The sequence below is a fragment of the Nicotiana tomentosiformis genome, chromosome 2 (genome assembly GCF_000390325.3).
Source record: "Nicotiana tomentosiformis chromosome 2, ASM39032v3, whole genome shotgun sequence".
NCBI lineage: Eukaryota > Viridiplantae > Streptophyta > Magnoliopsida > Solanales > Solanaceae > Nicotiana > Nicotiana tomentosiformis.
This window is the reverse complement of record NC_090813.1, coordinates 132,371,955-132,397,675: the sequence shown is the minus strand read 5'-3', so window position 1 is coordinate 132,397,675 and position 25,721 is coordinate 132,371,955. Positions and strand designations below refer to the sequence as shown.

Below are 25,721 nucleotides of genomic sequence, written 5' to 3'. Positions count from 1 at the left end.
TCTATTTCTGCCAAGATTAGAGCTCCACCTGATAGTACTCGGTGAACCACATAAGCACCTTGCCAGTTTGGTGCGAACTTTCCTTTGGCTTCCTCTTGGTGGGGAAATATTTTATTTAAGACCAACTGCCCCGGTGCAAACTGGCGAGGCTTCACCCTCTTGTTAAATGCACTGGCCATCCTGTTCTGATATAGGTGACCATGGCATACTGCATCCAATATTTTCTCGTCGATGAGCATGAGTTGCTCCTGTCTGAACCGTATCCACTTTGCGTCATCCAATTTTGCCTCTTGAATGGCCCTTAAAGATGGTATTTCAATTTATACGTGTATTAAAATTTCCGTGTCGTATACCAACATTTACGGCATTGCCCCAATAGATGTTCTCATGGTGGTCCGATAACTCAGTAAGGCAAAAGATAGTTTCTCGTGACATTGCCTATAGTTGTCCACTATCTTCCGTAGAATCCTTTTGATATTTTTGTTGGTTGCCTCGACTGCCCCATTCATTTGTGCTCTGTAGGTTGTGCAATTGCGATGGACGATTCTAAACTTCTCACAGATTTCTCTCATGAGGTCGCTATTGAGGTTAGCAGCATTGTTAGTGATGATAGACTCCGATATTCCAAATCTGCAGATGATGTTGTTCTGGATGAAATCTGCCACTACTTTCTTTGTGATGGCCTTGTAAGTAGACACTTCGACCCATTTAGTGAAATAGTCAATAGCTACCAAGATGAATCAATGCCCGTTTGATGCAACATGCTATATAGGTCCAATCACATCCATGTCCCAAGCGGCTAACGGCCAGGGTGAACCCATTACGTTTAGCTCATTTGGAAAAAATCGGATGAAATCCCCATGAATCTAGAACTGGTGACACTTTTGTACGTAGCAGATACTGTCATTTTCCATAGTTATCCAATAGTATCCAGCTCTCAATATCTTCTTGGCTAATATGAACCCATTCATGTGGGGTCCGCACGTTTCTGCATGTATTTCCTCCAATAACCTGGTTGGCGCGACAACGTCTACACATCTCAACAAACCTACATCTGGGGTCCTCCTGTATAGGACTTCCCCGTTGAGGAAAAAGTGGTTTGCCAGCCGCTTGAGGGCTCGCTTTTGACCATTAATAGCATTCTCCGGGTGTTCTCTGGTTGCAAAGAATTTCCTGATGTCGTGATACTATGGTTTACCATCTAGTTCTTCATCTACGTTGAAGCAAAAGGCATGTTGATCCATGATCTCGACCTTGATGGGGTCAATGTAGTTCTTGTCTGGATGTTGAATCATAGATGACAGGGTTGCAAGGGTGTCGGTGAACTCGTTCTAAATCCTGGGGACATGCTTGATCAATCTTCGTGAATTGCTTGCATAACTCCTTCACACAGTGCAGGTACAGAAGTATATTGACATTCTTGGTGGACCATTCCCCTTGGACTTGGTGTATCAATAGATCGGAAGCCCCTATGACCAAAAGTTTTTTGACGTTCATGTCGACTACCATTCTGATCCTAAGGATGCACGCTTCGTATTCAGCCATATTATTGGTACAAAGGAATCTTGTCTTTGCCGATGCTGGATAGTGCTATCCATATTCTGAAATCGGGACTGCCCCAATTCCGACTCCTTTGAAGTTTGATGCTCTATCGAAAACCATTCTTCATCCAGGGAACAATTTTGCGATATCTTCTCCAGCAAATAATACTTCTTCATCAGGAAAATACATAGTAAGTGGCTCGTAATCCCCATCCATTGGATTTCCTGTGAGGTGGTCGGCTAAAGTTTGCCCCTTGATAGCCTTCTGAGTTATATATACAATGTCAAATTCGCTGAGGAGAATTTGCCATTTAGCTAGCTTTCTGGTAGGCATCGGCTTCTGGAAGATGTACTTGAGCGGGTCGAGCTGAGATATCATATGCATAGTGTATGCTGACATATAATGCCTTAGTTTCTGGGCAATCCAAGTTAGAACACAACAAGTGCGTTCTATCAAAGTAAACTTGGCATCACATGGCATGAACTTCTTACTTAAGTAGTAGATATCTTGCTCCTTTCTCCCAGTTTCGTCATGCTGTCCCAACACATAACCGAAGGTGTTATCCAAGACTGACAAGTATAGTAACAATGGCTTCCCGGGCTTGGGGGAACTAGTACTAGTGGATTTGATCAATATTCTTTGATTCTATCGAAGGCTTTCTGGCACTCTTTTGTCCATTTTAAGGCAACATCCTTTTTCAGCAACTTGAAAATGGGCTCACAGATTACTGTGGATTGGTCTATGAAGCGACTGATGTAATTTAATCTACCCAAGAAACTCATTACATCTTTCTTACTCTTCGGTGGTGGCAATTCCTGAAAGGCTTTGATTTTTGATGTGTCTAGTTCTGTGATGACCCGATAGGTCATCTAGAGTTTTAAATCTTAATTATGTATTTTGAAACCTCAAATAGCTTCTTTTAGCCTTCCTTGATTCGTGTGTGCAGTCCGTGCCTTTGTTTGTAAAGATTTTACGTGAAAAACTTATTAAAATGTGAATTCGTGCCATAAAAATTTATTTGAGTTGACTTCGGTCAATATTTTGAGCAAACAAACCCGGATTCATATTTTGACGATCCCGATAGGTCTGTATCATGATTTGGGACTTGGGCGTGTGCCTGGAATCGAATTCGGAGGTCCCTATCTTGAGTTATCGCAATTTGTTGAAAATTTAAGTTTAAAGGTTTTAAGAATTTATAAATTGGACTGATGGTTGACTTTGTTGATACCGGAACCGGATTTCGGTTCCTGAACTTGGTATAGGTACATTACGATATTTATGACTTGTCTTCCAAATTTGGTGCAAAACGGAAGCGATTTGACATGATTCAGATGTTCGGTTGTTAAAATAGAAATTCTTAAAGTTTATTGAAAATTTCATTTGATTTGGTGTCTGATTCATAGTTTTAGGTGTTATTTTGGCGATTTAATCATGCGAGCGAGTTCGTATGAAGTTTTTGGACTTGTTTACATGATTGGTTTGGAGCCCCGAAGGCTCGGGTTAGTTTCGGATTGGTTTTTGAGTGATTTTTGGACTTAGAATCAAAGTTGATGCATGTTGCTTCTAGTATCTGATGCATATCTCGCATTTGCGAGATTTGGCTTGCAAATACGAGCCTCACATTTGCGAATAAATCTTTGCATTTAGGATTTGCAAAGAAATACGAGCCTCGCATTTGCGAAGAAACCTCAGGTCGCAATTGCGACATCTGTAGCTGAGTAAAAGCTGAGTTAGACGGGATGTTTCTCATTCTTTCAAATTTTTAACCCCAAAAACCTTAAAGGTGATTTTCTCAAGAACTCTTCTTCCCCAATCATTGGTAAGTGACTCTAACCTACTTTCTTTCAATTACCCATTACATTTCATAAGATTTCAACCTTAAATCTAGGATTTTCAATGGTAGGGATTTTTGTGAAATTGGAATTTAGACCTCAAATGGAGGTTAGATTTCGAAACTAGTTACATATCCTGGCTCAGGGGTGAATGGGTAATTGGGTTTTGGTCCGAATTTGGAGTTTGGACCAAGCGGGCTGGGGAGTTGGCTTTTGTAGACTTTTTCCATAATGACCTAAATTGAACCTCTTTCATTCGTGGGTAGTTCCTGAGGCTTATTTTGAATCGTTTGGTTAATAAATTTCTAGATTTGGTTGGTTTGGAGGCTTGTTCGAAAGGCAAGGCCATGGTTGAGCTTTGAGTCGATTTTGGAGCGAGGTAAGTGTCGTGTTTAACCTTGACTTGAGGAACTAGGATTTGTTTGCCTATTTTCTATGTGTTTAAATGTTTGGGTACAACGTATATGCGCGGTGACAAGTAATTATGCATTGTTGTTGGGTTAAAGCATGCAGGTGGGACATGCTTCTTGTAATTTATATCATTCCTGTTTATGATATCCTTGATTAGACTAGTTTATTACATAATTGATTGTTCTTTCCGCATTTACGAACTAATTGTGATAATTCAATATTGTTGGAAGTTGAGGTTTGGTAACCATGGATTCAATGCCTGTTGTTCGTGAGTTTTCAGAGGTATTTCCTGCAGACCTGTCGGGGATGCCGCCTGACAAGGATATTGATTTTTGTATTGATTTAACTCCAGGCACTCAACCCATTTCTATTCTGTTGTACTATATGGCCCCGCCAGAGTTGAAAGAATTAAAGAAGCAGTTTCAAGATTTGCTTGATAAGGGCTTCATTAGACCTAGCGTCTCGCCCTGGGGTGCGCCTATATTGTTCATGAAGAAGAAAGATGGATCGATGAGGATGTGCATAGACTATCGGTAGTTAAATAAAGTCACCATCAAGAACAAGTATCCATTGTCGAGGATTGATGACTTATATGATCCACTTCAGGGTGCCAAGGTGTGTACGAAGATTGATTTGAGGTCTGGCTATCATCAGTTGAAGATTAGGGCATCTGATGTCCCTAAGACAACTTTTCGGACTCGGTATGGCATTATGAGTTTTTAGTGATGTCATTTGGGCCGACAAATGCCCCAGCAGTATTTATGGATTTGATGAACCGGGTGTTGAAGCCCTACCTGGATTCCTTTGAGATTATATTTATTGACGGTATCTTAATCTACTCCCGCGGTCGAGAGGAGCACGATCAATATCTTCAGATTGTACTTCATACGCTGAGAGATAGCCAATTATATGCCAAGTTTTCAAAGTGTGAGTTTTGGTTAGACTTAGTCGCCTTTTTGGGGCACGTCATATCGGCAGAGTGCATAAGGGTGGATCCTAAGAAGGTTGGGGCTATTCAGAACTGGCCTTGACCCACTTCAGCTACAGCGATCTAGAGTTTCCTGGGTTTGGCGGGTTATTACCGTCAGTTCGTGGAGGGGTTTTCATCTATACCAGATTGACACAGAAGGGTGCCCTGTTTAGATGGTCAAACGAGTGTGAGTTGAGCTTTCAGAAGCTCAAGACTACTTTGACTACGGCGCCAGTGTTGGTCAAACGAGTGTGAGTTTATTTCAGGATCTTACACTGTATATTGTGATGCATCTCGTGTTGGGCTCGGTGTAATATTGATGCAAGATGGCAGGGTGATCGCATATGCGTCCCGGCAGTTGAAGGTTCATGAGAAGCATTACCATGTTCATGACTTAGAGTTGGTAGACATTATTCATGCGCTGAAGATTTGGAGGCATTATCTTTACGGCGTGTCGTGCGAGGTATTCACGGATCACCGGAGTTTACAGTATTTGTTCAAGAAAAAAGACCTCAATCTGAGGTAGAGGAGGTGGTTGCAGTTGTTGAAAGACTATCATATCACTATATTGTATCATCTAGTGAAGGACAATGTGGTGGCCGATGCCTTGAGTAGAAAGGCAGTGAGTATGGGAAGCCTTGCATATATTCTAGTTGGTAAAAGGCCATTTGCTGCAGATGTTCAGGGTATGACCAATCAGTTCGTGAGGTTGGACATTTCAGAGCCCAATCGTGTTCTAGCTTCTACAGTCACTCGATCTTCCTTGTATGAGCGCATAAGAGAGCGGCAGTATGATGATCCTCACTTGCTTGTCCTTAGGGAGACGGTGCGGCACGGTGGTGCCAAGCAGGTTACTGTGGGAGATGATAGGGTTTTGAGGATGCAGGGTCATATTTATGTGCCCAATTAGATGGGCTTCAAGAGTTGATTCTTGAGGAGGCTCATAGTTCCCGGTATTCTATTCATCTGGGTGCCGCCAAGATGTATCATGACTTATGACAGCATTATTGGTGGAGAAGGATGAAGAAGGATATAGTTGCATATGTAACTCGGTGTCTAAATTGTCAGCAGGTAAAGTACGAGCATCAGAGACCTGGTGGTTTGCTTTAGAAGTTGCAGATTACTGAGTGGAGGTGGGAGCGTATCACTATGGATATTGTTGTTGGACTCCCATAGACTCAAAGAAAGTTCGACACAGTATGGGCCATTGTGGACAGGCTGACCAAGTCAGTGCATTTCATTCCTGTGGCAGTTACCTATTCTTCAGAGCGGTTGGCTGAGATTTACATCCGCGAGATCGTCCGCCTTTACGATGTGCCCGTGTATATCATTTTTGATCGAGGTACGTTCACCTTGCACTTCTGGAGGGCAGTACAGCGTGAGTTTGGCACGCAAATGGAGTTGAGCACAACATTTCATCCCCAAACGAACGGACAGTACGAGCGCACTATTTAGATGTTGAAGGACATGCTTTGCGTTTGTGTTATGGATTTCGGGCGTTCTTGGGATCAATTCTTTCCACTTGCGGAGTTTGCCTACAATAACAACTACCAGTCGAGCATTCAGATGGCTCCCTATGAGGCATTATATGGGAAGCAGTTTTGTTCGCCAGTTGGATGATTCGAGCCGGGGGAGGCTCGATTGTTGGGTACAGATTTGATACAGGATGCCTTGGACAAGGTCAAGATTATTCAGGATCAACTTTGCATAGCTCCGTCTAGGCATAAAAGTTGTGCCGACCGTCAAGTTCGAGATGTTGCATTCATGGTTGGAGAGAGGGTATTGTTATGGGTTTCACCCATGAAGGGTGTGATGAGGTTTGGGAAGAAGGGCAAGTTTATCCCTAGTTACATTAGACCCTTCAAGATTCTTGAGAAAGTGGGTGAGGTGGCTTACAGGCTCACATTGCCACCTAGTTTATCAACAGTCCATCTGATGTTCCATGTGTCTATGCTCCGGAAGTATTACGATGATCTGTTCCATGTGTTAGATTTCAGTTCAGTCCAGTTGGACAAGGATTTGACTTATGAGAAGGACCCGATGGCTATTCTAGACCGATAGGTCCGACAATTGAGGTCTAAGACTTATCCTTCAATTCAAGTGCAGTGGAGAGGTCAGTCGGTCAAGGCAGCCACCTGGGAGTCCGAGTCGTACATGTGGATTAGATATCCATACCTTTTCACCAGTCCATGTACTTTCTTATGTCCAATCAAGGACGAACGGTTGTTTTAAAGATGGAGAATGTGATGACCCAATAGTTCATCTAGAGTTTTAAATCTTAATTCTGTATTTCAAAACCTCAAATAGCTTCTTTTAGCATTCCTTGATTTGCGTGTATAGTCCATGCCTTTTTTCGGAGAGCTTTTATGTGAAAAACTGATTAAAAAGTGAATTTATGCCTTAAAAATCCATTTGAGTTGACTTTGATCAACGTTTTGAGCAAACAAACCCGGATCTGTGTTTTGACAGTCCCGTGGGTCCGTATCATGATTTGGAACTGGGGCGTATGCCCAGAATCGAATTCGGAGGTCCCTAGGTTGAGTTATCACTATTTGTTGAAATTTTGTAAGTTTAAAGGTTTAAAGAATTTATAAATTGGACTGATGCTTGACTTTGTTGATATTGGTTCCAGATTTTGGTTTCAGAACTTGCTATATGTCCATTACGATATTTATGACTTGTCTGCCAAATTTGGTGCAAAACAAAAGTGATATGATGTGATTCAGACGCCCGGTTGTTAAAATAGAAATTCTTAAATTTTATTGATAATTTCATTTGATTTAGTGTCTGATTCGTAGTTCTAGGTGTTATTTTGGTGATTTGATCGCGCGAGCGAGTTTGTAAGAGGTTTTTGGACTTGTGTATATATTTGGTTTGGAGCCTCGACGGCTCTGGTGAGTTTGATATTGGCTTCGGAGTGATTTTTGGACTTAGAATCATAGTTGATGTCTATTGCTGCTGGTTTCTATTGTAGATCTCGCATTTGCGAGGTTCTACTCGCAAATGCGAGCCTCGCATTTGCGAGCATGGGCTGGGGGGTTGGTTTCTCGCATTTGCGAGTACGCTGCCATAATTGTGAAAGAGGCAGGTTCGCATTTGCGATGGGGACTGGGGGGATGCATGTTTGCATTTGCGATCAATTTGGTCGCATTTGCGGTAAGGCCCAGCTCGTATTTGCGAACAATTCATCGCAAATGTGATGGTAGCAGAAATGTGTAGACTTTGCATTTGCGGGGTTCGCAATTGCGAACCCCAGGTCGCAATTGCAACATCTGCAGCTGGGTAAAAACTAAGTTAGACGGGATTTTTCTCATTCTTTCAGATTTCCAACCCTAAAAACCTTAAAGGTGATTTTCTCAAGAACTCTTCTTCCCCAACTCATTGGTAAGTGACTCTAACCTACTTTCTTTCAATTACCCATTATATTTCATAAGATTTCAACCTTAATTCTAGGATCTTCATGGTAGAAATTGGGAATTTGGGTAGAATTAGGGATTTTTGTGAAATTGGAATTTAGACCTCAAATTGAGGTCGGATTTCGAAACTAGTTACATAACCGGGCTCGGGGATGAATGGGTAATTGGGTTTTGGCCCAAATTTTGGGTTTAGACCAAGCGGGCCCGGGAGTTTAGTTTTGTTGACTTCTTCTATAATGACCTAAATTGAACCTCATTCATTCGTGGGTAGTTCCTAAGGCTTATTTTGAATCGTTTGGTTAATAAATTGCTGTATTTGGTTGGTTCAGAAGCTTGTTCGAAAGGCAAGGTCATGGTTGAGCTTTGAGTCAATTTTGGAGCTAGGTAAGTGTCGTGTTTAACCTTGACTTGAGGGACTAGGATTTGTTCGCCTATTTGCTATGTGTTTAAATATTTGGTTACAACGTATATGTGAGGTGACGAGTACTTATGCGTTGTTGTTGGGTTAAAGCATGCGGGTGGGACTTGCTTCTTGTAATTTATATCCTTCTTTGTTTATGATATCCTTGCTTATACTAGTTTATTATTTAATTGACCGTTCTTTCCGCATTTACGAACTATTTGTGATCATTGAGTATTGTTGGAAGTTGAGGTTTGGTATTGTAGAACCGTTGTTGACGTCCCAACTATTATATATGCATTGCTACATGGTAAGGGAGAGTGTTAAAGTACGAAGCATGATGCCATGCTGATTATTGTTTTGTTATTGATTAATACATAGTGAGGAAGAGAGTAAAAGCATGAAGGGTGATGTAGTGCCGTATTTATTATTTCATGATGATTGAGAGTAAAAGCACTAAGGGTAATGTCGTGCCGTATTTATTATTTTATTGAGAGATTGAGAGTAAAAGCACGAAGGGTGATATCGTGCCATTATTGGTTTTCCATGGTAAGGTTGAGAGTAAAAGCACGATGGATGATGTCGTGCAGTCTTTATTTATTATGTTATTCGTTTCCATTCGTTGGTGAGTTACCTAACGGTTTTATGTTGTTATTTCTGTTATAGCCATCGTATCATGTTCCCCTTTCGCGTGCCCCCTCCCAATAGTACATATTTAATCTTTATTGTTGTTATGTTGTACGTATATTTTCCTTTGCACATGTTTAATTAAGTGAGTGTCTTGTCATAGCCTCGTCATTATCTCGTCGAGGTTAGGCTCGACACTTACGGAGTATATTAGGTCGGTTATACTCATACTACACTCTGCACTTCTTGTGCAGTTTTTGGCACCGGTCCCAGTTGTCCGTGAGGTGCATCAGTTCGGATTAGCTTATTTGGAGACTCGAGTTAGATCTGCTGGCGTTCGCAGACTTTGAAGTCCCCTTCCTCTTTCCTTATTTACTGTTCATTTCATTCGAGACAATTGTACTTTTTTCAGACTTTATATGTAGCACTTCTAGAAGCTCGTGCACTTGTGACTCTATATCCGGGTTATACTTAGATATTTTTGGGTATTATGCCACTTCACACTTTGTTTTAGTTTCATTTCGGTTCAATTATGTCATATGTGTTGTAACAACTTATCCACTTTAAAATATTATGCATAAACCCGAGCTTTGGAGGCGGTTGGCCAAATGGGCCGTAGAAATCAGCGGGTATGATATCGAATATCGACCCCGAACAGCCATTAAGTCTCAAATTTTGGCAGACTTTGTGGCTGACTTCACGCCGGCCCTAGTACCCGAGGTTAAAAGAGAGCAGTTGGTAAACTCGGATACATCCTCGGGACCCTATTTACGGATGGTGCTTCGAATGCAAAAGTGTCTGGACTTGGCACTGCTAAAACCACCCATAGACAATGTGGTTAGACAATCTATTAGAACTGCGAAATAAACTAACAACGAGGCCGAATATGAGGCCATGATTGTAGGTCTCGAACTAGCCAAAGGCTTGGGAGCGGAGGTGATCGAATCCAAATGCGACTCCCTCCTCGTGGTGAATCGGGTTAACGGAACCTTCGAAGTTAGGGAAGAATGAATGCAAAGATACCTAGATAAGTTACAAGTAACTTTGCACCGATTTAAGGAGTGGACTTTACAACATATGCCTCGAGATCAAAATAGTGAGGCTGATGCCCCTCGCAAACTTAGGGTCATCGGTCGAGGACAACGAGCTCAATTCGGGGGCCGTCGTGCAACTCATGAGGTCAGTAGTCAAAGATGGCCATGCCGAGATAAACTCCGCAAGCTTAACCTAGGATTGGAGAAATAAATACATAGAGTATTTGAAAACCAGAAAGCTTCCCTCATATCCAAAAGAATCGAGGGCCCTGCATACGAAGGAAGCACGATTCACCTTATCCGAAGATGGAACCTCATTCAGAAGAATGTTCTATGGTCCACTAGCGATATATCTGGGACCAGGAGACACCGAGTATGTTTTGAGGGAAGTTCGCGAGGGCACTTGTGGAAATCATTCCGGTGTCGAATCATTGGTTCAAAAGGTAATCAGAGCCGGCTATTATTGGATATACATGGAAAAAGATGCGAAAGAGTTCGTTCGAAAATGTGGCAAATGACAAAGACATGCACCGATGATTCACCAATCCGGGGAACTACTCTATTCGGTCTTGTCACCATGGCCATTCATGAAGTGGGGAATGGATATCGTTGGCCCTCTTCCATGGGAACCAGGTAAAGCTCAATTTATTTTATTTATGACTGATTATTTTTCTAAGTGGGTTGAAGCACAGGCCTTTGAGAAAGTTAGGGAGAAGGAAGTCATCGACTTCATTTAGGATCACATCATATGTCGATTCGGGATGCCATCCAAAATTGTGTGTGATAACAGGAAACAGTTCATTGGCAGCAAAGTAACCAAATTTCTCAAAGATCATAAGATCAAAAGAATCTTATCAACACCTTATCATCCTAACGGGAACGGGCAAGCCGAATCGACAAACAAAACCATCATCCAAAATCTTAAGAAGAGGCTAATTGACACCAAAGGAAAGTGGAAGGAAATTCTTCCCGAAGTTCTTTGGGCATACCGCACAACCTCGAAGTCCAGTACCGGGGCTACCCCATTCTCATTAGTTTATGGTGCTGAAGCTCTAATACTGGTCGAAGTCGGAGAGCCGAGTATCCGGTTTCGATATGCAACAAAGGAATCAAATGACGAGGCCATGAATACGAGCCTAGAACTATTGGATGAAAGGCGTGAAGCCGCCCTCGTCCGACTGGCCACCCAAAAGCAACAGATCGAGAGATACTACAATCAAAGATCTAATCTTCGATATTTTAACGTCGGGGACTTAGTGCTAAGGAAAGTTACCCTCAACACCCGAAATTCGAATGAAGGAAAATTGGGTTTGAATTGGGAAGAACCGTACCAAATTCTCGAGGTCACCGGAAAAGGGTCCTACAAGCTCGGAACGATGAATGGAGAACAATTATTGAGAAATTGGAGCATATCTCACCTAAAACAGTATTACTGCTAAGGTACGACCCCTTTCCATTTCCTTTTTATTTCAGACTAACACTCCCAGGTGGTTAACAAGAAACGACGATGGATTTTTTGGCGAACGACATGAAGTCTTTAGGTCTGAAGGCACGTGTTGCACTCTTTTTCCCTTAGACCGGTTTTGTCCCAAATGGGTTTTTCGATGAGGTTTTTAACGAGCCAACAATGAATCGTGCTAACTTAGAATCCAGCCCGATTACGAATCGACACCGAAGATCAATTCAATAATATCCAAGGTTCCTTTGCAATCAACCTCAAATACTGGAGGTCTACCCTCGGATATGCATTGTCTTTGAATATCAACTCTAGCAAGGAAACTACTTCATAAAGGGAGGGTCTCGATAGATAGGATTTATTATGAGGGCCAAATGGTCAAAACGAACTGTGCCCATGTAGATTGCTCAAGACCTGGCATAAAACATGTACGCGTGTATGATTGTTTCGATCGAGAATAAAGAAAAATACTTTCCTTGCAATCATCTTATGTTTTAAAATTTTTTCCTCTTTACATCCCTTTAAAAAACTTCGTACTTCCGAAAATAACAAGCCCAAGGTCAATACATAACCAGAATGCGAACGATCACCCCCTCACTCGGGGACTGCCGTCCAACTCAAATAGCCCAAGACATTAGGCCTCGGGGAAAAAAGACCTATTAGGCAACTCCCCAATTTCTAAAGGCCACGGCCACCCCACTCGAGGACTGTTATCTCGGGCAAGCCCGGATGACCCAAGAAACTAAGCTCAATGGGCAGTTCCCGAACTAAAAGGCTACCGCCAATTTAACACTGCTCGGAGATGTCCGAAACCCGTAACAAAAAATAGGCCGTTGAAAAAGAGAAAATTTTTCACAACCGGTTCTAAATGCTGCCCTTGGCAAAGTCATAAACTTAAGATATTTTCGGAGAAACATCTTCGGTAACATCGAACCCCAACAACGCCTTAACCCAAAAAGTAAATAAAAGTAAGATTTGTTCAAACTCTCGAACACAACCTCATTGTTTTACACCAAGGCATTTCGACCTTTGTGAATACAAGTAATAAAGCAAAGGTATATATATATATATATATAATAATTTTTACAAAGGCCAGATTGGCCTAATACAAAAATTTACAATGGCTTAAACGGCCTAAAAAAATATGCAAAGGAAAGCAAAAATATAAAGGCCTGAGTGGCCTGGTCTTCATCGGGGGTAACATCTCCATCCTCTAGATCTTCCCCGTCTTCGGACTCGCTTAAGTTGTCGGAGTCTTGCTCAGGAAAGGCCAGCTTCTGGGCCCTAGTTTCCTCTACTTTGGCATTCTCGATTTCGGCCATAATATCGAAGCCCTGACCATGAACTCCCTCGAGGGCTTCCCTTCGAGCTTGCCATTTTGCATGATCAACCATGCTCTTGGCCTTCGTCTGGATGGCCTCGACATCGAATTTAAATTGATCCACTTTAGCATCATCTTTGGTGTTGGCCATGACCACCTCAGATCTGGCCACTTCGAGTTCATTAGCCAAGTTCTCCTAATCATAAATAGCCAAATCCATCTGAGATTGAAGCTATTTGATTTTCTCGACCTATACCGAGCCCTTCTCTTTTGCAGCTTGGAGGTGGGTCTCGGCCGACTCCAATTGTGCTTGGACGGTTTCCTTTTCGAGGCTAAGATGTCCATATTCTTCTTGAATTTTTCAGCCTCGACTTGTATTGTATATACTTGTTTCTGAAGCTCCCCGATCTGTTCGAGCCTTTGCCGGACCTGCAGGATCAAATCATTAGTTACTATCTCCAATTTATCTTCACTATCATGAAGCACTCGGAATACCTGTTCGGCCATCTCGGCATGCTCGTCCCGAGCCGTTACTAAATCGGCATGAATATTCTCACTGAGAAGCTTATGGGTGTCACTTTTTTGAGTGAGGTCCCAAACCTCGGCTTCATGATGAGTTAATTCCTCCCTATATCGGAGAAAAGCCTCGTGATGCAGAATTGAAGCCCGCAAGCATAAGGGAAGATGTTGTGGTTATTTACAACTTTAAAAGTTAAAGTATATGAGAAAGAAAAGACACGTGAATTTACCCGATTTAATGCTTGTTGGGCTTTATTGAATAGGTAGGGAAACCCGGTGGCACCCGACGGCGGTTCCTTCCTTGTTACCGGCAGGTCACCGAGCCTGGTGACGTCTTCCAAAGTAGCGGACTTAACCCCATCCAAGAAGCCGTGGATATCAGTCACCCCCTGAGGACTCAACATACCGGCCTCATGGATCATGGCATCCGAAATCGGAGGAGACCCGCTCATGTCGACCGCTCCAAGTTCGTCTATTGGGGCACTTTTTGAAGCTCGAGAACCATCATCCCTAGTCTCTCTCTCGAACCCCCTATCTTGGGCGGAATGTGCTCGACCCTTTCTGGCTCAGAAGCTTTAGCTAGAGCTCTCTTACCGACCTCTTCATGTCGGGATGTTTCAACTTCAGCGCTCTCCGGTTCGAGAACTTCTTGTACGGTGATGCTGGCCCGCACGCAGGCCACCAGTTTGGAATTATCTTCCTCTTCTTCTTCGGACTCATCCCTTAATAGGCGGATTGAGTCCGAAGACATAGCACCGGTGCCCCCCCCCCCCCCCGGGCTTGCGAGACCTCCTCGCCAGTCTCTTCTTTTCCGAGCCCGGGAAACTCGGAGCCCCTTTCCTCTTCTTCTCTTTGGCCTACTTCGGAGCAGGTGAGTGGGGAAGGACTTCTTCGTCACCAGATAGGGGCCTCATTGCAACAACCTTCCCGAGGCCTACAAAGGAAAAAAAGATGAGTAAGCTTGAGAAGAAGCCCGTTCGATCACCGTTCTAAGAAAGAAACTTACCATGATTGCGGGCCTCCCATCGACCCTTCGATAACTCCATCCAAGCACGCTCTGAGTAAGACCTATGTAACACAAGGCCTTCGACCCATTCCTTAAGTTCCGGAATTGGATCCGGCATCTGGGCCACAGTTGCGACGCCAAAAAACATCAATGAAGAAAGAAATAAGAAGAAAAGCAACGAGATTAAGCAAAGTACTACTTACGTTTCATGTTCCATTTCTCAGGAAATGACATGTCTTCAGCAGGGATCAGGTCCGAAGTCCTTACTCGAACAAATAGGCACATCCAACCTCAGTCCCGAGCTTTATCTATGCTCGAGAACAGAGCCTTACTGGCTCGGCGAGCAAGCTTGATTAGCCCCTCTCGATAGAGTCGGGGACTGTAGAGGCGCATAAGGTGGTCGAGATTAAAGGGACATCCCTCGATTTTGCTTACAAAACATCGGAAGAGAATCACTATTCTCCAGAAGAAGGGGTGGATCTGGCCGAGGGTCACATCATACCTCTTGTAAAAGGCAATGATTATGGGGTCTAAGGGACCCAAAGTGAAGGGAAAAGTGTAAACACTTAGAAACCCCTCCACATGGGTAGTGATTGATTCCTCGGGCGCAGAAACCACCATATGCTTATTGACCTAGTTGCAGTTCTGTTTAACCCTAGTAAGGAGGCCTTCGGTGATTGTGCATATGTACCTCGAGACCGGCTCACATCGGCCCGATACCGAGGAGGTCTTTTCGACCCTAAAATCAGTAACAATCGGGCACCCTGCCGGAACGAATTCCTCAGGGTGAGGTTCTGCCGCAGCCTCACCGCCGGCGGGCTGTGATGAAGAAGCAGCCTCCTTTTGCAGTACGGTCTTAGAAGATTTCGTCATTGAAGAACAGGAGAAAAGAGAATTAAGATAGTATGCGGATTGATGAGAATTCAAGAAATTTGGGTGCAAAAGTTATAAAGCAAAGGGATTTTTGAAGAAAAAGCAAGAGTAAGAAGAGCTTTAAACGTAAAAGTTTGAATGAGAAAAAGCTAGGGTACTTATAGCTTGCTGGTGACAGTTCAGAACCGGTAATGTCCGACCAACAACTGACAGGCATTTAATATCTTGATAACTGGACCGACGGGACGTTTCGAGTTATTGTTTACGTCATGATCTGGTGTATTAGTGACGTTCGTCTTACGTCATTACCCATCGAGATGGAGCTCAGAAATTCATATTGTTTCTCGTCATCTTCTTTCCGAGAAACGAGGGGACTATCTGTATACGGTCAAAACCGGGCATGCCCTTCGTATGACTAATCGATACTAGAACATAATAGGTCAAGGTTCAACCTCGTGTTATATCGAACCATGGTGCCAAGTTAGATTGTCGAGCTCGTGACCCAGAGACCGATCAAGATCGAGACCGAGCAAGATAGAGATCGAGTGAGACCGAGGGAAGCTTACCGAGCCAAATAACGGAAAGCCGAAATATACGCAATCAGGCGAGGATCGCGGCGAAAATCCCGGCACGTATCAAGAAGAGGCCGATTTTTTAGCCTATCATGAGATTCCTTATTGTATTTAGAATTGTATCAAGAGTAGGACTCCACTACTATATAAAGGGGGTTGATCATTTGTAAGAACATCATATTTGCACAATACAAAGCAATATATTTATTTTTTTTTCAGTTTTCATTATCTTGTTACCATGTTCCTTTGCTCCTATATCAGTTGAAACGTCTCTTGGTCCAGGGGTGATCGAACTCAAGGGCCAAGGCTATTCGATTCGTGTGGTTTGCATTAATCTCTTTTACATCCAATTTCAATATTAATATATTTTTTTCAATTTGTACTATGTTATATCACTTATTTTTAAAATCGTGTATAAATTCAATTGTTATCCTTTTTTTTTTTTTGGTAAACAATGAGAATCTACTGAAAGCCGCAAAATAAAAGAAAACACATGTGATAACAATTTCAAACCAATCAAGATAACAGAAGAATATATATTACTAAAGACTCTTTCCATAAGCAAAGACCAATTTACGTTGAACGTTCAACTCTACAAACAGATTGGAGGGGCAAAAATAGAAGAAGAAGAAGAAGAAGTAGTAGTTTAGAAAATACAGTGAGAGCAGTTGCTTGCTTATTAGCTAATGGAAACTGTCGAAGCTTGCCATTATTTACTCCACAGAGTCCAAGGATCTACTATATGACTTGAGTTGACTTAATCAGACTTGTAAACGTCGTCGTTCTGGGGTCCAGTGAGGAGCAGTTGGACTAAAGTGCACTGAAATTACCCTGGAGTCTAGTAGTTCCAAGATAGGGGTAAAATTGACGCACCTAGGAGTCTTGTACTGATTTATAGATGCACCCCTAGAAATTGCATAGTCCATTAGCTCTTCAAATGTTCCCTTTTCCACTACTCTAATTTCCAATGGTCCAATTGAATTATCTGCAACTCTGCACTGTCGATAAACTGAATTCAATGATTCTTCCATAGCCAAGCAACATTTGTTCAATACCTCCTGACTCGGAGAATTATTTGAGTCTTTTGTAAGTAATTCCCAATAGATCACATAATGTCCTGGAATTGTTGTAGTGTCAGCGTAGCTAGTGTATTCAACCACACTTGTGTCATATGGTCGCAAAATTTGCGTAGCGTTCTCAACTGCATTTTGCAACTCGGCCTCATCAGTTTTGTCCGAATCAATGCTCAATAGCACATTCTTCCTCCTTACGAATTTGAACTGAGGAGCCGAGTTGTGAAACCCAGTGACCTGGAGTATGTCACCAACTCTGTAACGACATAATCCAGCGTAGGTTGTGATCACGAGCTCGTATTCTTTTCCCAATTCCACATCGGCCAGGTCCACGAGACGGGGTGGTGAGTCACGAGAAATCGTTGCAGGGTTGACTGGATCATGAGGGATAAACTCACAGTAGCACATATTAGGCATTATGGTGTAACATACTTCAGATGGTTTGCACATTGGGTTCAAATTAAGGCCAAAATAACACTCGGAAGATGCATACATGGTACAAGCCTTTGGTAAACCACCACTATAATAGTCTAGTGTAGGGATGTATTGAGCCATTGCACCTGTCACAAACAGAAAAATACTGTTAGTAACCTGAAAAGTTAATAAAACAGATATGGCACGTCTCTTAGACCAGCAAATTTAATTTTCTAGAATGTACTGAGCCAACATACCTGTCACAATCACATCCAAGTACTTTGTATTTGGCCAAATTCTAGTAATGATCCCTTCCCAATTCTGGCCTTCGCACTCCTTGATAATGAACTCAGCAAGTTCAGGATTTGGTTTAAGTATTTTGGACATGCATTCCTTGATAGAAGGGTCAGAAACTCTAGTGTTTAGTGTCCCAAATGCGATATCCTTAACAAGTGTCTGCCAATTGATTTGAAGAAAACGAATGGCACGAAGTAGACCAGAGGCAAAAACAGCCCCTACTCGAAGGACCTGTTCTCTCATGAGAAGGCCACAGAGCATTTGAGTATACATGCTCTGGAAAGAGTCGACACAGAGAATAGCCTCATTAGGACTTGTATACACGTTGTATGGATCGTATGGCCTAGTCTTGAACTGATCACTTTTGTAGTAACTTGTTAGGACTGGTCTTGCAAGTAGCCCACCAGGAGTCTTGGTTTCTGCCTTTATAAATAGGAAGTACAAGCCCTTCCCTTTGTCTAGACCAGGTACATACCTGTTGATCGATACCCAGAATCCAAAATCAAAATCACTGAAAAACTTTTGTCACTACTTGCAATAACGTGTAAATAATTAGGCTACCGTTAATAAATAATTTTCAAGTTGATAGTAGGTTAATGCTACAGCCGAGCACATAAAAAATATAGAGTTAGTGCGTTCAACATATATATGTTTCAAGCTAGCCGAAAACAGTTAAATCCACAGAATCCGCCCTCGATCCGTCTATGATAATAGAGTAGGTTAAGTTGAGTAATTTGGGTAGTACATAACTAACTCCCATTAACGTTTTATGAAGTAAATCATGGATGCATATTAACAATAGCGCTCTAGGCCGATAGATCACTTACAGATTCATGACGGGCATTAGAAGACTGTACAAAAGCTGTCTCCGGTCTAACTCCTCTTGAATTGTGGGCATCAGCTTTCTCTCACCAGCAGATGTCCCCGAGCTACCAAACCAACCAGACATTTAGATTGCATAAAAACACTCATGTTGAAGTTCCTTTAGTTACAAATATTACTATTTTATATTTTTAAGACACCAACAAAACAAGAACCTAGACCGGAGATAACCTAATTTGAAAGATTGTCAAAAGTATTATGAACATGCTATTTTCGTAGAAAGGTAAATTAAATCTCACCTGGTGAGGAACTCGGAGATGGGATGAGATGAGAAAATTGGAGAACGATCACCATTGGCAATACGCTGAATATCGGGTTGGATTTCCTCATATGTGACAACTGGTACTTTGGACTTGAATGTGTCACGGTCAGTACCACCACGAAGCTTAAATCTTTGAAGATACTCAGTATTGGCATTTCGACTTAATATTTCAGCCAAGACTTTTTTTTGGACTGAATCAACGTTTCTGGTCATCTCCTCAATGAACTGAAGGGCCTTAGCATCCTTCTCACATGCTGGAGGGCCAAGAGGAGATGAAACAGTACTAGTAGCTATGGCCATTATGATATTGAAATATCAATGAGAGAAAATAATTGAAAATGGAATAACTTTCAGAAAGTGTTAATGATAAGTGTGTGGTTTTTTGGCAGCTGGGAATGGCAACCTTTTATAGTCAAAAATCGAAGTGAAGGGGAGGACTTGTTTAATTTCTATATTTTCAGGTCATTTTCCACGTAAGGATGCACACGTTGAAAGATTGACTAATTAAATTTTTGGCAATTTCTGGTATGGATTATGACTGAGTATTACCTATATAGACATTGTAATATTTTGTCGGAATTTTGGCCTTAAGAGGAGGTGCAAATGGGATCCAGTATACGCCACCGTGTCTGGTCTAGCCAAGAACGATGGGTCCAACGTGTATGCCAGGTCAGCAAGGTCCAGCTAGATTCTTTTGTCTGGGAGTTGACCGGATAACCCCTTTTTGGTGAGTTTGCTGGTCACGGACAAACATATAGAACTGTTGGAGGGAGCAAACTTTTTTTCTCTATTAATCTCAATAATCAAGGATTAATAGTATAGTAGTTTATTTTTTCATTAAAGGTCTAAGTATTTACCATCAAAAATTTTATGATGGAAATTTATCACAGAATATAATATACATGTGTTGGTTTAATTTTCATTGTGTTTATTCCGTATTCCCGTTCCTCTTCTCTGATCTCCCGATATAATTGAACAAAAGAAGGTCTAAGTGCATTGCCAATTAAGCAAAAGCTTCATTCCTCAACGCCGTGGTTGCAATTTAGAGAGGTCATCGGTATCCGTAAATTTCGGCAAATTTTTGTGTATATATATATATATTTATATGTCTTTAAAAATAATAACAAATTAGTAATTGACACTCTATATACAAAGCAGATTTTAGTTCAATCCAAAAGTACACCTCGACCTTTAAATTTTGGGTACACCTCTGATTAAAGTGCTAATTATACTAATTAATTCGCTATCTATGTCAGTGCCTAGGAAATTTTGCTTTTAACATTACTGATTATGGACTATTGAAATTTTAGAAATTAAATGACATGTGATTCAGAAATTCGTGACCAATATTAGGTTATATTGGTAGAGTATTACTTCAAGAAAATCAGAGTGCAAAGGAATATAACTGTGCAGCAATCACATGGACGTCCTCGGGGTTGTCACAATGTTGGAGCAAGAATTTCTGCCTTGTCCCATTGCTACTGGTCGATTAGGGTGGATTAGCTTTCCATACTTTTTTTTAGCTTAATGGTAGTTCGCACTAGATGCATGCCCTGCCTAGTTTTTATCGTCTAATGTCTTGTCTTTGCTATTATTGTTGTTTAATTTATAGATTCCAATTCTAATTTTTTTTTCCACGTCATGATGATTTAATAATAAGACATGCTCAAAAAAAAATACGTTTTACATAATAATATGATTGGCCTTTAATTGTACTTACTAGATAGTTCAAGGTAATGACGATTTTTATTTATGGATACAGTCAGATCGTGATCATTTTCAACATGGTTCCTGACCATATATTACAAGCAATTTAAAAACTTAATATACTTTGTTCTCTTCTTGATTATATCATGAATGCATAATTCCAGATGGTTAACTTATTGCATTTTTACAATGAAAATGGAAATTAACACAATGCAACCGAAAAGTCAATGTAGATAATCGGATAGTTTCTGTTGACAATTGCACTAATCAAAATTAAGAATAATCATTTTATAAAGACTATATATCGGGTGTGAACGGCTAACAAATTTATGATTGGTAAACACCACGAATGGACCAGTAAATAGAGAAGCTAAGTTCAATCGGACTATTCTTTAAACACCACTGATGAATTTTATCATTTCTCCAACTTGAATCTCGTTTAATTCATAAATACGTAAAATTCCGTCTTCAACCGAGACCATGCGACCAATTTCATCCACTTGAAAATAGGATAATAGTTTCGCAATTAGGGAAGAAAGTTCCAAAATTTAAATAAAGATAGAGAGACCGGAGAATGTCACTATGGTGTTACCAAGATAAAGGCCGGTGGTCATCAACTGCTGGAAAATGAGCACGTTTGACATATACTACTTGTGCTGGGACAATGAACTTGAATAAAGGACATAGTTCATCAATGTGATGGGGATTGCTAAAATGGGAGAAACCAACTTTATGAATGATGTTTACGTTTCGTTGCTTATTGTCGAAATCGTGAGTACTACAACGACGACACCAAGGGAAGTTCACTTTTTTATGGCAAGTGATTGGTGATCAAAGCTCAACGTGGACCTAAAAGCAGTACTTGGATATGTCCTTTTGCCTGCTTACATATGCTCATATGTCAACTTAGACTTCTAAATTGTGCACATGATTGCTGTGCAACTGTTGATAGTAGTTGTCTCTAACACGGCTGCACTCTGCCGTCGTCTTGCTAATTTAAATATAATGTTCGTGTAACTTTCTTTTTACGTTATCTAAAGACTGCATGTAGTTAATTACTATAATAGATAAATGTGACATGATAATATAAATTTTTTACACTACTGGTGTATAGAATTTAAATTTATTTCTAAATAGTGTTGCAAAAGTTTTATGGAGTCATTACTTACCTTAGGGAGTTGGTAAAATCGTTGAGTCTGCGTATTATGATTAATTTTTCCTCTTTTATTCCTTATAGTTAATTTTATTTACAAGGTCAAGTTGGCGCTTCTCCAAACAAAACAAATACTTTATTATTTTGTTACATTGGGATAAGCTTTATTGGAGTGAAAGTGAGATTCTCAGATTTGGATTCAAATATTGTCAGATTTACTAGTTACTCAATGCATCTCTAATGTTTGTAGCGAACAATTGAAGATACGTGTGTGGTTGAGTTTTCAATTATTCAGTAATGAGCGTTTTGTTTTTATATGTGAACCTAAAGAAGCATCAGGTCCTCAATAACGGTGTAATTTTGAACTGCTAGTTTACATAATTGGCTTTAGTGATATGTAATTAAGTAATTAAAAGTGTATTGTCGCTAATTGCTTAAACTTTTAGATGAGTTAGTATTGGCAATACCATTGATATCCAACTTGTGTAAACTTCTAGCAAATTCGTCAGTGACATGCTTAGGTTGTCAATAATGTACACACCTAGAGGTGAAAATAGATATGATGAAGTTATATGAAATTGGAGAAGTTATGACATTATGTTTTTGCCTATGTTACATATATAGTAAACGATTCTATTAACTAAACTGTCACATATTTATCTCACAATAGAATCTTAGCTGTTTATTTGAGTTGAAATTGATTATAAGAACATAACTACTGTTCAAGAGCACGAGTACTGTTACGCGGCGCCTTCCTGAAGTTCCTTGGAAGGGCGACGTAAGGCTAAGCAACCGATGTCAGTGCGGTTGCTATGCGCCAATTGAGGTCCTCGCCGTACGCTAGACTAGATTGTCAGTGCCGTACGGGAAAACCAATGTCGTGAGTAATTGAGCAGCGGAAAATGAGCAACTGATGATGAAAGCTGATGATTGTATTGATGATGATGAAAGCTATTACAAGATGCAATGCGGTGTCGGGGGGGTGTCGGGGGGGAGAGACACCAGTACAGAGAATTGTTTGAATGCTTGAATGTTTGAATGCTTTGGTCCCCCTTAATAATGCTTAAAAAAAATAAACCAAAGTTACATGAGTTGACCTAAGAGAGCTGTAGAAGCACACTAAAAATGAATGAAGTAAAACTACTCTATAATTACAATGAAAAAGGACTTAGTCTTCTATGGAAGCAAGTCCGATGGCAGCAACTTTGTCTTGAGTATCAGGGTCTGCGCGCGCATTGCTGTGGGCGCGCGCGGCACTATTTGGATCTGCCAGCGGCGGGGCGCTGGTGCTTGGCATAAGGTCTGCGCGCGCGGCATTGTCAGTGCGCGCGGCGCTGATGGCATTCGCTAGCTGCTGGGCGGTGGCACTGATTGTCGGTGGGGCGACAGAGACGCATGCTCGCTTGTCACTTGGCGCTGCCGAGACCACGGGGCCGACCATGGCGCTAGGCGTTGGGAGGCTTGCCGGGACGCCACGGGACGCGTCCAAGGGGTCATGGGTCGATGATGGAAAGCAGCCCATGACATTCTCCCCCACCTGAGTTGGCGACGTCCTCGGAGCCTTACCTGCCGGATGATGATGATTAGTCAGGCTCTTGTTTGCTGGGAGGTCTGTTCCCCTCGGTGTTGTGAGATGTCTTTCTGAATGATCTTCCATGCATTTCTGAAATGGCCTGAGGCGGCTGACATGGAAGACTGGATGGATTTTCCACCAGGCTGGTGTGTTCAGCTGGTATGTGGATTTCCCGATGCGCCTTTCAATGGAAAAAGGCCCGATGTAGCTTGGCAATAGGCGAGGATCTTGGGTCCTCTTTGCAAACAAGTTCCGCCTCGGGGTTCTTACCATCACTTTGTCCCCTGCTTGATGTTGGGCAAAGAGACGGTTTTGTTCGGCATGCCTCGTTGCCCTGTCTTGGGCATTGACAAGATAGCTCCGCACTATCTTCAAAGTTTGTTCCCATTCTGTAGAGAAACTAGCAGCACGATGAGATGATGGCATGTCTGGTGCATTCACATTTTGTGGGAGTAGCGGTTGCTGTCCGGTAATAATTTCAAAAGCGCTTTTGTTTGTATGGACGCACTTTTGTGAATTGAAACACAACTGAGCAGCATCCAGAAGCTTTACCCAATGTGTTTGTGACCCGGTTGCAAATTGGCGGAGATATTCCTCCAGCATGTCATTGAACCGGTCTGTTTGATCATATGTTTGCTGATGATGATGGTTTGAGTTGTAAATCAATTTGGATCCGAGGCAACTAAAGAGTTGGGTCCAAAACTTGCTAGTGAAGCGTGGGTCGCAGTCACTAATGATGTTGCTGGGCATACCCCAATGTTTGACAACATGAGAGAAGAAGAGTCAAGCTGTATCTTCTGCTAATATGTTCTGTGGGGCTGCGATGAAGGTAGCATACTTGGAAAATTGGTCTACTACCACCATGATGGTTGCATGATTTCCGACCTTGGGTAATCCTGTGATGAAATTCAGGGAAATGCTTTCCCAAGGTCTCTGTGGGACAGGTAGCGGCTCCAAGAGTCCCGCTTGTGCTGAGCGATCCGACTTGTCCTTTTGGAATGCTTGACAAGTCTTCACACAATGAGGGGCGCCATGAGCTGTTAGACCCCGATGATGTGATGTCTGTTTGATGATGTTGAGGGCAGCCGGAACTGTGGGTTCAGGTCTATTGGTTCCCTCCTTAAACTGCATGGACGTGATGTTTCGAGTGGCCATCTTCTTGGATATGCACGGTATGGTGTGGGGTTTGGCCCCGTTGTCTCCCATCATTAGGAGCATGCTGGCATATGGTACCGGGATGGTGTTGGTCTGCCTGAGGAATTCCAAGCCTATTATCAGTTTGAAGTCATCGATGATAGCTATGCATAGGTCGAATATTCCCTTGTATGGGCCAAGCTGGATTGGCGCTTCTTTGGCTATTCCACTCACTTGCTGAGATGGAGAGTTGATAGCCTTGACATGACCCTTGCATTTTTGCACTGCTAGATCGAGGTGTTGCACCTGAGTTGAGGCCAGGTAGTTGTGGCTAGCACCCGTGTCTATCAATGCCCAAATAGGTCTGTCGTTTACTTTCATGTCAACGAACATTAATGTCCTCTTTTGTGATATGGGAGGCCTCTCGTCCGCCTTTCCTTTCCCTTTCTTGTCGATTGGGAATGCCTTCTTCTTGGGGTTGCCAGCACTGGTTCCCGCCAAGGTATCATGAATGGAGCCGACAAATGCGTTGAAGGCACCTACTGGATCGGTGCCGTCTGAGTCGTCGGTATCTGACTTGTCATCATCAACAGTTTGTTGAGCATTGATTTGTGTATTGGGGCATTGATTGTTCCAATGTTCCCCGCCGCAATGACGGCATTCTGATGGGGGCTTTCTCCCCTGATTGTTGTTGACTGATGCAGCAGTGTTGCTGCTTGAGGAAGGAGTCTTGGATTTGGATGCACCTCGATCTCCTCCATTTCTGTTGGGGCCACCGTTGCTAGGTTGGCTCCCGTTGTATCCCCCTCGGACAGGCGGCTGGGGCCTATCCTTCTGAGTTTCCAACTGATAATCCCCAAGGCACTCAGCAGCTTGAATGGCCTTGGGTAGGGTATCTACCCGTTGTCTTTGCAGTTCCATACGAGCATGAGGTTTCAAACCTTCTATGAATGCGAACAGTTTGTCTTTGTCCCCCATATCCCGTATGTTTAGCATGAGTGCGGAAAATTCACGCACGTAGTCCCGCACCGACCTGGTGTGGCGGAGTTCACGCAACTTTCTTCGTGCATTGTATTCCACATTTTCGGGGAAGAACTGTAGGCGTATGGCGGCCTTCAGTTCTGCCCATGTCTGGAGAGTATCTTCACCGGCCCTGATGGCTTCGTATTTGACTCGCCACCAGAGTTTTGCATCGCCTTGAAGATACATGGCAGCAGTCGCTACCTTCTTGGATTCCTCCAACTGTC

At 42.2% G+C, this 25,721-nt stretch overlaps 1 protein-coding gene across 1 annotated transcript; it reads right to left on the bottom strand.

Moving 5' to 3' along the window:
• Positions 1 to 16,459: 16,459 nt before the first annotated feature.
• LOC104093969 (probable indole-3-acetic acid-amido synthetase GH3.1) lies at positions 16,460 to 19,286 on the bottom strand. Its single transcript, XM_009599806.4, has 4 exons — positions 18,885 to 19,286; positions 18,591 to 18,692; positions 17,724 to 18,238; positions 16,460 to 17,612 (listed from the first exon to the last, which is right to left on the bottom strand). Exons 1-4 carry the CDS (start codon positions 19,205 to 19,207, stop codon positions 16,741 to 16,743), a joined length of 1,812 nt encoding a protein of 603 aa, XP_009598101.1. The 5' UTR covers positions 19,208 to 19,286; the 3' UTR covers positions 16,460 to 16,740.
• Positions 19,287 to 25,721: the final 6,435 nt, after the last annotated feature.

Bases quoted from the DNA above. Each gene is read 5' to 3' on its own strand.
- LOC104093969 (XM_009599806.4), bottom strand. From the start codon at position 19,207: ATGGCCATAGCTACTAGTACTGTTTCATCTCCTCTTGGCCCTCCAGCA. The intron at 18,693-18,884 runs GTGAGATTTAAT...TTGGTTTGGTAG, and splicing joins ATCTCCGAGTTCCTCACCAG to CTCGGGGACATCTGCTGGTG. The intron at 17,613-17,723 runs GTATGTTGGCTC...TGTTTGTGACAG, and splicing joins CTTGGATGTGATTGTGACAG to GTGCAATGGCTCAATACATC.